At 37.1% G+C, this 14,565-nt stretch overlaps 1 protein-coding gene across 8 annotated transcripts in view; it reads right to left on the bottom strand.

Moving 5' to 3' along the window:
* Window positions 1-6,849: 6,849 nt before the first annotated feature.
* Window positions 6,850-14,565, bottom strand: part of LOC141399130 (gem-associated protein 4b-like) — a 53,277-nt gene continuing 45,561 nt past the window's right edge. For all 8 annotated transcript variants that reach the window (XM_073977281.1, XM_073977275.1, XM_073977274.1 and 5 more), the window contains exons 4-5: window positions 7,601-7,767; window positions 6,850-7,534 (exon numbers count right to left, since the gene is read on the bottom strand). In XM_073977281.1, coding sequence (XP_073833382.1) covers window positions 7,085-7,534; window positions 7,601-7,767 — 617 coding nt within the window. In that variant the 3' untranslated portion in view covers window positions 6,850-7,084. The remainder of the gene's footprint in view (window positions 7,535-7,600; window positions 7,768-14,565) is intronic.

Below are 14,565 nucleotides of genomic sequence, written 5' to 3' on the forward strand. Positions count from 1 at the left end.
AATCAGTCTCTATTGAACATTCAATGAGGAAGGTTCTGTTTTCGAATTTGTCTATGAATTTATATGCGTACACTGAAAAAATGAATGAAGATACTGAATACGAATTTTTATTTGCCTAAAATTTTTACGGCAAATTAGAGTGTTTGGTTTGTCACGAACTTGATTTGCAACAAATTATAACATCAACAGTCACATTTGGTCAAAATAAAATAATTATTCTACTCTATATTTTGAAATATAAAATAAAAAAAAAAACTGTTACGATATTTCTCACAGTATACAGAGAGACAAAGGAAAATTGAAATTTGTGTATTTCAAAACCAACACAATTACAAAATGTGTTTGTATGTGTCTGAGCAGGCCTGCTCTAAAGCCACACGCTGAAACTTTCATACGAAACTTTCCCATTATTTTGGCGTTCATAGATCGAGTTCCATACTCTAAAGCCACACGCTGAAAGCTTCATACGAATCTTTCCCATCATTTTGGCGTTCATAGATCTAAACTATGTTTACATTTACGAAATCCACTCGATTTCAACTGTCAATTCCATTGCTCAAACATCAAATGAAATCGAATCGATTTCAGTTGAGTTTACATTTGACGTATACGCAAAGGAATTGACAGTTGAAATCGAGTGGATTTCGTAAATGTAAACATAGTTCTAGTTCCATACTAATGTGATTTTATGAAATTACTCTTATGTTACACGCTAAAACTTTCATACGAAACTTTCCCATTATTTTGGCGTTCATAGATCGAGTTCCATACAAAAGTAATTTTATGAAATAACTGTAATGTTGAGCTCGACCTAAGAACGCCAAAATAATGGGAAAGTTTCGTATGAAAGTTTTAGCGTGTAACATAAGAGATGGTTGCCGGCGTCTGATTGGCTGATACGCCGACTTTGACATTTGTTCCAGTTTTTTTGACGTATTTTCCATTTTTCCGTTCCCGAACTATTTCAAAAAACTTGGGTGTGAGAACAAATGTTTTGCAGTTCTCTCTTTTACGAGTTTTACCATTAAAAACTACGGGAACGAAGCTAAAATCACTTTAGTATGGAACTCGTTCTATGAACGCCAAAATAATGGGAAAGTTTCGTATGAAGCTTTCAGCGTGTGGCTTTAGAGTATGGAACTCGATCTATGAACGCCAAAATAATGGGAAAGTTTCGTATGAAAGTTTCAGCGTGTGGCTTTAGAGAAAACAGTTGTATAAAGAATTTCCCAGTATTTGAAATTTCCACATTGTTTTTTTTTTTTTTTTTTTTTTTTTGATTTTGACAATTCTCCTTTTCGCATGCATTTGGTAGACTTCATATTTAAATAAAATCGCATGACGCATTGAAACGTTACATTTTTGAATTTTGACATAAGGTCAATACGTCATAGAAGCCATGTTAATTTTTGTATAAAGACTCCTTACAAAGAAGCCCGAGATATGTTCTCATGTAGAAATCCGATAGTTTTGCCTCATTCAAAGCTATAGCCATTTATAAATCGATGTCTCCGATACAAAGATGCAATACCGATCCAATTACAACCATCATAATAAGGAGAAAGGGGGTGGATAGGGCTCACGTTGAGGAACTATGACGTCAAGCCCTAGATTGGAATCCCTGGAGGATGTTTGTAGAGGCCCTATGTTGTGTCCCTTACTTATGAAAATAAGACACAAGATCCGTATACTTAAATACGTTAATAAAACTATTTATTTAATTTAATTATTTATGACAAGTCACAGGTTCGCACTTGGACGGTAGAAAGCAAAGTGATCTTTTTAAATTCTGCTTTGTCTCTCGACATCAGCACATACATACATGTAACGGCATATCAGTTTAGATAAATATGTAACAAACAAAATTGTATGTGCAAATCAAATGCATGTACGTATGTATGTACAAATGTGCGAATGAGAAAGAAGCAGAACATGTAAAATAGAAACATAACATTAATATGTATGTATTATGTATGCATATTCGAATTAGACTACATAGAATATCTGCAGTAGCAGTTTGGTTTTTTGTGGTAGGGTTGCCATCCACAACATCTCCCCTTTTAAGATGAATAATCTCGGAACCACTCCGGCACACGTCTTATACGACTGGAACGGCGAACTGAAGACGGTTGTATAGTAGGTTGTCTTCCTGTCGTTGTAGGTTGGGGTGTGAGTGGTTCTTCACTAGGTTGCTGATGACCTTGAATGGACGGTTGAGTAGATTCGGCAATAGGAATACCAACGGATGCACTCTCAGCAGGTGGTACTGTATTGTCATCACGATCAGCTGCAACGTCGATGTTTTGATTATGAGTAGTTTGAGGTGGATGATTCATATCAAAAATATCCAGCCACGGCATAACATTTGGTGTTGGTGAATAGCGAGGTCGCAGTTGATTGGCGTGAGACTTCATGGCTTTGAAATACGGGAATGATGTTAGTTCAACTTCATAGTTGACACTTCCAGTTCGATTTTTAACAACGGCAGGGGCCCAGAAAAACTTATTGTGCTTGAAAACCTTAGCGTAGACCTCGGCACCGATATCGAACGATCTGTTTTTGGCGTTGAATCGCCGATTGTATTGGGCTTCCATCTTCTCGTTGCGTTGGTTCGAAACTTCTTTTGGTTTGAGAATCAAGTCCAAATTGATTCTCACTTTCCTCCCCAAAAATAATTCAGAAGGTGATTTTCCTTCACTGGCGTTGATGTTGTCTGTTGCTCTGTAGTACAGCAAAAATTCGCGTATACCATTAATGCAGTTTTGATGTTTCTTCAAGGCTCGCTTGAACGTGTCTACAAAACGTTCCACCTGTCCGTTTGATTGTGGGTGGAATGGGGCGGTACGGATGTGTTCAATGCCATTCTTTTTACAAAACAAAAAAAATTCTTGTGAGGTAAATTGTGTTCCATTATCACTCACCAATGATTCTGGATATCCAAATTTTGAAAAATAATCCCTGAGACAATCGATTGTTGCTGATGACGTCATCGATTTGACTGTGTAGACTTCGGGATATTTGGAGTACGCATCAATAATCAAAAGGTAACTCTTTTGATTCACCGGTCCTGCAAAGTCAATGTGCACACGTTGCATTGGTCTTTCAGCAAGAGGCCATGACTGAAGCGTTGCTCTTTGTGGTGATTTTGCTGTTGATACACAAATATCGCATTGTTCCACATCTTTGTCGATATTCGGCCAATATACAAAACTTCGTGCTAACGCCTTGGTACGAACGATGCCCTGATGACCTTTGTGAAGTTGTTTCAATACCCGTTGACGTAAAGATTTGGGGATAACCATTCTATCTTGGTATAGAAGGCAATTGTCACAAATTGTCAAACTTTCTCGCCGCTGGTAAAACGACTGCTCATCAGGATTTTTGTTGCTCGGCCAAGATGTTTGCAGATATTTGATGATATTTTGTAGGAGAGAGTCTTCCTCTGTAGCCGCTCGAATCATTTTGTATGTGATGGGCAATGCATTGATGTTGTCCTGAACAATGTATTTGATTTCGGCTTCTAATTCCGCGCAGGCAATTACAACATCCTCCTCCTGTTTGCGATTTTTATTAATCAACCTCGACAAAACATCAGCACATCCAAATTTTTGTGTTGGGACATAGGACAATTCAAAATCATATGATGTTAACGTTAATGCCCAACGTTGTAAGCGGCTTGCAGTGTGTGTGGGAATGCCTTTCTTACATCCAAAGATGGCTAGGAGAGGTTTGTGGTCTGTGTGTAGCTTGAACCGACGACCATAAAGCATTTTGTGGAATCTGCTGACTGCAAAAACAAGAGCTAACCCCTCTTTTTCAATTTGCGAATAATTCCGCTCTGCTGGCGTCAATGAACGTGAAACGTGATATACGGCTTTTTCGCTTCCGTCGGGGAAGATATGACAAATGTAGGCTCCAATGCCGATATTCGATGCATCTGCTGCAACCTTTATTGGTAACCTCGGATCGTAGTGGGTGAGCATTAGATTGGATGCCAAAATCTCCTTAAATTTCTTGAATGCCTCATCGCAAGATTTGTCCCACATCCAATCTCGGTTCTGTTTAAGCAGATCATCTAAAGGAGCCCGTAGTTGTCGCATTTTCCTTATGAATTTTCCGTAATAGTTTATGGCACCTAGGAAGGAACGTAGTTCGGACACATTTGTTGGAGCTGGCATGTCCAAAATGGCGGAAATCTTTAATGGATCCGGACGAATTCCACTTCCATCTACCTTATATCCCAGATAGGTGCAACTTCGAGAAAAGAAATCACATTTATTAATATTTATTGTAAGACCATACCTTTGAAAACGTTGGAAGACTTCATCGACCGCTGTTTCATTCTCCTTCTTAGATGGCGTTGCAATGATGACGTCATCAAGGTACGGATGTGCAAACTTGACACCTGACAGGATAGTGTCAATTGCTTGTTGGAAAGCGCCAGGTGCAGATTTGATTCCCGGAGCAAGGCGGTTGAAGGTGTAGAGTCCTCTGTGTGTGTTGATTGTGAGGATTTCCTTCGTAGTATCGTCGACTTCCATTTGCATGTAAGCATCCGTCAAATCAATACGGGTAAAATACCTACAGTTGTTGAAATTTACGAAGATGTCATCCGGCAATGGAAGAGGGTAGGTGTGAGTTTCCATACACTCGTTGAGGCCGGTAGAATAATCACCGCAAATTCGAACCTTACCATTGGCCCTTTTGACAACAACTATGGGTGCAGCCCACCTAGAGTAACTTACAGGTGTGATAATGTTGGCTTGTTCCAATCGTTGAAGTTCGTCATCCACTTGTTTCAACGCAGCATAGGCAACCGGTCGCTTAGGCTTGAAAACCGGAACAGAATCTTCCTTTAATTTCAGGTTGACTTTGAAAAGGGAACAATGACCTGGTTTTGATGAAAATATAGACGGATATTTTCTTTTGAACACCTCTATTTGCGACGATGTGATGCTGTTGCAAATGTATTCGATTGGCATTGTCCAAACTCCAAGCTTATCCATGACATCAGTGCCCATGACATTCAAATTGTTGTTGTTGGAGACGAAAAGTGTTGTTGATATTAGCTTCCCGTTGAATTCCAACTGCACACAGCACTGGCCTTTTAGCTGTAGGATATTCCCGGATGCATCCCTCGCAGTATGCACTGGCTTTGATAGCGTTGGTTTATTTATTTGCTGCCACATCTTTCGAGAAATAATTGTGATGTCCGCACCAGTATCAAACTGCAAACGCTGCTTAACACCATTAATTTTTACATTAATGTGTTTTCTGTTAGCAGCGATGTTGTTAACAGCAGTGATGCTCACTTGTGGTTTGGTGTGATGCTTCTTTTTGTTCTTTTTATCACTGCGCTGCTTAGATGTTGCTGCAAAACACGAGCAGTAGCCTTCTTTGTGACCGACGTTACCGCACTGCTCACATAAGTGTTTGGTGTATTTGCAATTTTTGACAAAATGCATTTCTCCGCACTGCCAACATGGTCGTCTCGGCTTTTCGCTTGGAGCAGCGCTGCTCTGTGCCTTTGCTTTTTCCTTCTGTTGGTTTTTTACGGCATGCACTACATTTTGTTCGACGGCGGCAGCATCATTTTTCAGGCTGAGCATTCGATGAACCTCGGCCACCATTTTGTCGATTGTGTATGCTCCGTTGGTGTCTCCCTCCAAAAAGTGCAGAAGGCGAGCTCTTACGTCAGTATCTTCTGGCATCTGTAATCCTCTTAGGAACATCAGGCACTTGAACTGGTTTTCCGTAAGCTTACCAAATTCGAAGTGGTCACAATTCCTGTTCACCACGGCTCCGTATGAAACAAAATCCATATCTGGTGATTTGGTGAACTGTAGGCAAGCAACACGAGCACTGAACAATGACTCCTTTCTACCAAACAGCATTTTGAGTGTGGACACTGTTGTTTGAAAATCCAAATCGCGAGGCACTTTGGGCAGGAGGTAATCGGTGTATTTGTCGAAAATTTGTGGATCTAATTTTCTCAACACTAACCTAACTTTTTGTGGGTCAGGGAGTTTATTCGCATCTTCGCCGAATAAATGGTCGTAACGTGCGTACCAAGCCTCAAATGTTAGGTTAGATTCTGGATCGTACACAAAATCTTTGATACACTTCGACAGCATTTCCATTACTCCTCCTGAATTTGCACTTGTTGAAGCATTATCTGTTAGCGATGACGATTCCGCATTCGCTTTAGCAAGTTCCACTAACTTCTCCATCAGCGATTGCTGTTGTGTCAGTATATTTTGCAGAGTTTGGTCCATTGTGGGTATCGTTTATTTTAATAACACACTAAAAACACCTCGTCGCCACTGTTGTGTCCCTTACTTATGAAAATAAGACACAAGATCCGTATACTTAAATACGTTAATAAAACTATTTATTTAATTTAATTATTTATGACAAGTCACAGGTTCGCACTTGGACGGTAGAAAGCAAAGTGATCTTTTTAAATTCTGCTTTGTCTCTCGACATCAGCACATACATACATGTAACGGCATATCAGTTTAGATAAATATGTAACAAACAAAATTGTATGTGCAAATCAAATGCATGTACGTATGTATGTACAAATGTGCGAATGAGAAAGAAGCAGAATATGTAAAATAGAAACATAACATTAATATGTATGTATTATGTATGCATATTCGAATTAGACTACATAGAATATCTGCAGTAGCAGTTTGGTTTTTTGTGGTAGGGTTGCCATCCACAACACCCTATGATCCTGAAGGAGTTAAGCGGAAAAGAAGAAAATAGTTTTGGTAATACAGAAGACAAAGGCAAGGAAAACTCCACTCATCATCATGTAACCCAAAAAAATAATAAACAAAATCGTTTAAGGTGAGTATAACAAAAAAACAAGCAAAAAGATTCCATACTTTTATTAAAAGTACCACTAATACTATTCGATTACATGTGTTTTTTAAGAATGTGTAAAAAGGTTTGAATCTGAGAGAAAAATCACAAACACTATAAATATCTATGTTTTGCAAAGGAACTGCAGCATAACTTCTACATAAATATTGTATATCTAAGTTGTTGTCTATTTCATCTCGGCAATTTCCTCGACTTAAGACATTTCCGTAACCAATGCTTTTAGTTTATCTGTGAATATTTGTTTGGCACTACAATCCTTCATTGTATCAACATATTTTTGTATATTTTTCGAAATATTCTCCTCCAATGGTCGTCCACATTTACGTATGATATCCAGTAAAAGTGATTCAAAACTCATAAAGGTTTCTTCATAAATTTGTTCCGGAGCGGAAGAGATGATTTTTAGTACTTTTATTTCCAACTTTTCAATGGCCTTATTATCATCTTCAATTTGTGGTAGCAAAAATCGTTGAACAATATTTGCATAATTTGACAAACAATGACGATAATTGTTGATGGAATTGGGATTTTCAGTTTCATTAACGACACCACTAAGAATTATCATAACATCGGAAATATGGGGTAAAAGACGTTCGCTGCGTGCCAGCCATTCGGTCTCCTTCATTGTACAGCGTACATAGTTCTAGGGCAGTAGAAAGGATTATTATTTGGAGCTTAGTTAAGGTATTTGTTAATGTGTGTTACTTACAATAATAAGAAACATTTCAGCCTCTGATTTATCTTCGATATCAAGGCGTATAAGAAAACGATCAAATTCAATGGGTATTTGATCTGGTGTCATGGAATACTTTTGAAAATAGTATTGAGTCAAGGGTTTATAAGAGTCCTTGATGACTTTGGTTATCCATTTACGATCTGAAAAGAGATGTGTATTGTCAGTGAATGAAATGCAAGTACTAGTGGTATCGAATACTGGTGAGTATGAATAGAATTTATCCATGGACATGGATACTTTATCTTGAAATTTTATTAATTTGCCGAATTTTATTCACGAATGCACGATTTTCAGAAATTTAGCTATGAACGTGGATAACTAATAGAAATGTATCCACGAACGTTGGTATTTTGACGAAATGTATCCACGAGTGTGGATAATGTATCCCAACTTATCCACGAACGTAGATAATATAATGTACACCAAATTATACACCAACGTGGATGGTGTACCCCAATTTATCCACAAATTGGGATAATTCGCCCTAAGTTATCCACAAACGAACGTGGATAATTTATTCTCGAACGTGGATAATATACTCTATGTGATTTACGAACATAATTTATCTTAATTTATCCACGAGTGCGGATAATTTATCTTATTTGCTTTCTTTGTATTGATTGAATAAATAAATAAATAATTTATCCACGAGTGTGGATAATTTATTCTATTTTATCCACGAGCTTAAATAATTTATTTTATTTATTTATTTATTTAATAATATTAATGTTATAGTAAATATAATATTAATATGAAAAAGTGACTAGCATTGGCTGCAGAGGCCATCAGCTAATACATTGTATATAAATTGACTTATTTAAGGTAGTGAACAATTAAATTACAGTTTTTGTATTCGATATAAAATTGTAGATAGATTTGATGTTGTCAGCATTGGGGTATCTAAGCATTTCCATTCCATTGTTGTTGAGAATTGTTTGTTGCATGAGGGACAGGCTGGTACAAGAATTTAGTATGTGCTGGACAGATGATATATTGCCACATTTAATACATTTGTTGTCAAGGTTCTTGTTTAGCAGATGTTGATGTGTGGAAATTGTATGTCCCATTCTGAGTCGGGAGAAAGTCCGAATTTGTTTTTTATTCACATTAGTCGGGTATACGGCTGGCGAATAACTGAGATTAATTTGACTATAGTGGTAGTGTTGATAAGTAGTCTTAACATCTTGGAAATGTTGTTCAAGTTTGGAACAAATACATTTTTTAGATCAAGCTACTCAATCAGGGGATCATTTAATAATGGTGCTATACACGCATATTTGGCTGCCGAATCTGCATTTGCATTTCCTTTTATTCCAACATGACCAGGTAACCAGAATAATTTTAAAATGTTGTTATAGGATATAAGACAGTCTCGTATTTTATTAATAGATTTCCATTTTGTATTAGAAATGTTGCCAACGGCCTTTAAAACTGATAGACTGTCGGAGAAAATGACCGTTTTGCATTTGGTGAATTTCACAATATCTATTGCAGATAAAATTCCAGCAGCTTCAGCGCTGAAAATTGAAGACATGTTATTTAATCTTTTGCAACCAAGAATTAAGCCAGTATCGTCAACTACAGCATACGCTGTGCTACAATGGTCTTTTGATGCATCGGTGTACAAGAACTTCCACTCAGCATGTTGACTAATAAAAAGTTTGACATATTGCGAATAAACCTCGGTTGGCGTGCAATCTTTTTTGTGTATGGAGAGGGAGATATCACAGTTTCTTTCCGGGAGCATCCAAACTGGATGAATATTTTCATATTTCATCAGTTTATCTTCTATGTTTAATATATTTGATTTTATGCATTCGTAGATAACTGAGGGTGTTTTGGGTATTCTCTTGGCACCATTACCTTAGAGACGTCTTCGTCTATAACTGATGAATTGAAAGACAGTATTTTGGGTAATAATTTATTCTTTATCTCAATTACCCTGTCTTTTAGCGAAGGTAATCCGGATTCAATCAATAGAGTTTGTATGGGTGTTGTTCGGTAAGCGTAAATGCTAGCCCGAATGCAATCGTGGTAAGTAGAAGATATGTATTTCATTGTAGAAATTGGACTGTTTCCAAACAAATATAGGCCATAATCGATTTTACTTAATATTAGCGTTCTGACGAGATATGTTAGAGTGTTAATATGTGTATAAGAACGACTGGAAAGATATTTAATAAGGTTCGCTCTAGGAACGAGATCTTTTTTGAGTTTTAGTAATTGTTCTCTCCAACGATAATTTTTTCAAAAGTAATGCCCAAAATTTTTAGTTTTGTTACTTGGGGTATTGAGATGTTGTTAATGGTTATCTCCTCGGGATTGCATCTGTGTTTTCTACATATATGTAGTACTGAAGATTTAGGTAGGGAAATTTTCGCACCAGATGTTTTAGACCAATTCATTATTTCAGTAATAATGCTTGAAAATAGATGATTTGTTTTGTTGTTATCTTTATTTATGCTGATGACGTATAGGTCGTCGGCATAAAGACAGTGATAAATTTTTGGATGTCGGTTAATGAGTGAGCTGATTTTGTTGAAAGCAATTTGAAAGAGTACAACAGACAGTGGGGAGCCTTGTGGAATTCCATTTTCTAGTCTGAATGTACTGAATGTACTAAAAACGATTTGACGAAGTTTAGAATTTTAGGTCCAATTCCCCAGGAAAGCAGTTCATTAATAATTACATGCATGCCAATTCTATCGAAGGCCTTGTCAAAATCTATCGCTAAGATAGATGCATGATTTTTGCTGATAGGGCTTTAGTGGTGTAGAAGTCTATGTGTAGTAGAGCGTATGTGCACCCACGGCCAGATTTAAAAGCTACCTGATTTAAAGCGATTAACTTTCTAATGTTTAAGAACCAGGTTAGACGGCTTGCGACAATTCGCTCCATTAGCTTGGAAAGACATGGCAATAGTGATATCGGCCTGTATCCGGAAAAGTCGGATTTGTTTTTATTGGGTTTGGGAATTGCAACTACTACTGCGGTTTTCCAGGAGTGCGGAATTATGCCCGTGTCGAAAATAAGATTGTATAAATCAATAAGTTTATCGAAATCTTTGTTAGAGAGATTCTGGAGCATATTGTAGGAAATTCTATCGTGTCCTGGTGTTAGTCCCTTCACCTTATTCAGCGCGAGAGAGAATTCTGCCTTTGTTATATTGATTTCAATCATCTTGGCATGTTTATTGGTAGCTACGTTGAAGTATCTTTCACAAACACTGTTTCTATGTGTACAGAATTCATTTGAAAAATTGGTGTTTAAGGAGTCCTTCGACCAGCGGTTTCCAAAGTACTCGGCTATCTCCTGTGGTTCTGTGATAGTTCCATTATTGGTATTAATCGCAGCAATGACAGAATTATTAGCGCTTTTGTTTGTTAGTCGGTTGACTTTGCTCCAAACCAATGACAGGGGGGAATCCCTTTGTAGTATATCTAAATAAAATATCAATCCTAATTTCATTCATTTAAAATTGCAACGTTTAACATTACCCTATCCTTTACAACTCTTATTCACTACCCTAAAATACAACCTTGTAAATATTAGACTTAAGAACTTTTGCAATAAACTTCAGTTTCGTTACAACCTTTAATGCGTGCGTTTCACTCAGCCTTCTTAGTGATCACATACTTAACATTGGCGACGAGAATAAAAAACAATAAAAAGTGCGGTTGAAAACCTAAAAGCAACGAAAAGAACAAAATAATATTTTCGCTATCATATTTTTTCGTTTCGGTTGTGTGTGATTTAAACATTAATCAAAATGCCAGATGAATTAAAAGGCATAGAATTGCTTCTAAAACAACAGCAAGAATTCACGAAAACTTTGCTCACACAACAACAACAATGGATGCAGTCGATGTTAGAAAATAAAGCAGGCACTTCTGCCGTAACGGAACTCGCAGACAATTTGATGGTACCAGCCTTCCATAAATTTAACAAGGAACAACAACAATGGGAGTCATATTTGCAACAACTAGAACAGCATTTCGTCGCATATTCGGTAACATCAACAGACAAACAAAAATCATTTTTTCTATCGTGGTGCGGAGCAGAAATTTTTGATTTACTCAAAAATTTGTTTGGAGTAGAAACACTTCAAAATCAAACGTACAAAGAGTTGACAGAGAAGTTGACGCAGCATTTCGCTGTCAGTCAACACATAGTAGCAGCGCGTTATGCATTTTTCAAAAATGAAATGAAAAACACACAGTCATACAAAGAATGGGTTGCCGAACTTCGTGGTTTAGCTAGGTCATGCAAGTTTGTTTGCAACTCGAACGCATGTGCGAATAGTTACGTTGACGACATGATTCGGGATCATATCATTGTCAACACACCACACGACTCAGTTCGATCAGCCGCGTTGCAAAAACAAAAACCAACCCTTCAAGATGTTTTGTTGATTGCTGAGACGTTTGAAGCAACAACAAGAACAGTGGCCGCAATAAAAGAAACACCAAGCGAAAAGACAATAGATGTTAATGTTGTAAAAAAGCAGACATTCGTTGGAAAAAACAACAACAAATACAAATCGTGTTCGGGATGTTTCAATTCTCATAAAAGAGAAGAGTGCAAATTTAAGAGTGCAATTTGTAATAAGTGCGGGAGAAAAGGGCACATAGCACCAGTGTGCATGTCAAAAACAACGAATAGCTATAAGAAAGTAAATGGGAAACAAAACAAAAAGAACAATATAGACGTTATTGAGACAATTTTCGGTATCAGTGAAATAAAAACAGAGAATGCAAAGAGTGTTATTGATGTAGAAATAAATAATCAACCGGTTCGTTTCCAAATGGATTCGGGAGCATCAATTTCGATTATTAACTTAAAAACATATGAAAAGATAAACAAACCAAAAATAACAAAGACAAACAGAATTCTATACGGTTTTGGCAAAAAAGTTATTCCTGTGCTCGGTGAACTACATACAAACATGAAATGTGGAAAAATGCAAAAAGATGTAATTTTAATGGTGGTTAATACAAACTCTGGTGACAATTTATTCGGGTACGATTTATTTAAAACATTCGGTTTTGAAATAAAACAAATTAATTCTATTTTGGTTGAAGACAGCAAGCGAGTCGAAAAACTCTGTGAAAAATATAGTGACGTGTTTCAACCATCGCTCGGTACGGTTAAAAACTTTAAAGCGCATATTCGTTTAAAGAGTGATGCTCAACCAAAATTTTTTAGAAGCCGACCGATTCCTTTTGCACAAATGCCACAATTCAAAAAAGAAATTGAACGCCTTGTTGAACAACAAGTTATAATTCCTGTGAAATTTAGTGATTGGGCCTCCCCAATAGTGCTAGCAAAAAAGCCAAATAACTCAATTCGTGTATGTGGTGATTTCAAAGTTGCTGTCAATTCGCAAATTGACATCGAACAATACCCTCTGCCAACCCGGGAAAGTTTATTTCATACTATTCGTGACGGGAAATACTTTTCAAAAATTGATCTTAAAGATGCGTACCTCCAGATGGAGTTGGACGATTCGTCAAAAGAAATTATGGTAATTAATACACCCCTTGGACTCTTCCAATATCAACGCTTACCATACGGAATCGCAAGTGCACCAGCTATTTTTCAAAAATATATCGAACAGCTACTTCACGGTATAGAAGGTTGTGCAAATTATCTGGACGATATCATCATATCAGCACCAACAGTGGAACAACATTTCCAGCGCCTCGAACAGGTATTTTCAATTTTATTAGCCAATGGTATACATTGTAAAAGGGAGAAATGCGAGTTTTTGAAAAACAAAATAACGTATTTAGGCCGTCAAATCAGCTCTAATGGTATATTGCCGGACGAATCAGGAGTTCTCGCCGTTAAAAATTTAAAACCTCCTAAAAATTTAAAAGAGCTTGAGGCATTCATGGGCAAAGTAAATTACTACCACAATTTTGTTCCCAATTTTTCAAAAATTGCATCTCCAATCAACATGCTACGAAGGAAGAGCGTTTCTTTCCGTTGGGGAAAAGAGCAACAACAATCGTTTGATCAATTAAAAGCTCACATAGTCAACGCTACACAGCTCGCTCATTTTCAAGATAACTTGCCATTAGTTTTAGCCACCGATGCATCGCCATACGGCATAGGAGCTGTTATTTCTCACAATTACCCAGACGGAACAGAACGACCAATTGCATTCGCTTCAAAAACCTTGGATAGACATCAGGAAAACTACAGCCAAATTGAGAAAGAAGGTTTGTCAATTGTTTTCGGGGTAAAACGCTTTCATCAATTTTTGTACGGTCGAAAATTTATTTTATTAACAGACCATAAACCCCTTGTGAGTTTGTTTGGTTCAAACAAACATTTGCCAACGATGACAGCACATCGTATTCAACGCTGGGCAGTAACGCTCATGGCTTATCAATTCGAGATTCGCTATCGTAAGACATCTGATCATGGCAATGCAGATGCCTTATCTCGCCTTCCAATTGGGTCGGATAAAAATTTTGATGATGAACAAGAAACGTGTTTACATATATCATTTGATGGTTTTCCAATTAAGGACGATATTGAAAAATACTCCAAAGCTGACTCGAATTTGCGGACAGTCTACAATTTTGTTAGAAATGGTTGGCCAAACCAATTAAGTCCTCAACAAGCAGAACTCAAGCCATTATTTAACCGGAAAAATAATATAACAATCCACAACAATCTGCTTTGTCTAGAAACAGACAACATCCGTGTCATCATACCTGAATATTTACGCCAAAAAACTTTGAATATGTTACATGATGGACATTGGGGTATTATTAAAATGAAACAGCTTGCTCGTAAATATATTTGGTGGAACAACATCGACGCAGATATAGAAAAACTAGCTTCTGAATGTGAAATATGCAAAATTCAAAATCAATCGCCTAATAAAGAATTTGAAAGCTGGCATAAGTCAACCAGGCCCTGGGAAC

The sequence above is a fragment of the Musca autumnalis genome, unplaced genomic scaffold (genome assembly GCF_047663935.1).
Source record: "Musca autumnalis isolate F117 unplaced genomic scaffold, ASM4766393v1 scaffold_3, whole genome shotgun sequence".
In the NCBI taxonomy this organism is placed as follows: domain Eukaryota; kingdom Metazoa; phylum Arthropoda; class Insecta; order Diptera; family Muscidae; genus Musca; species Musca autumnalis.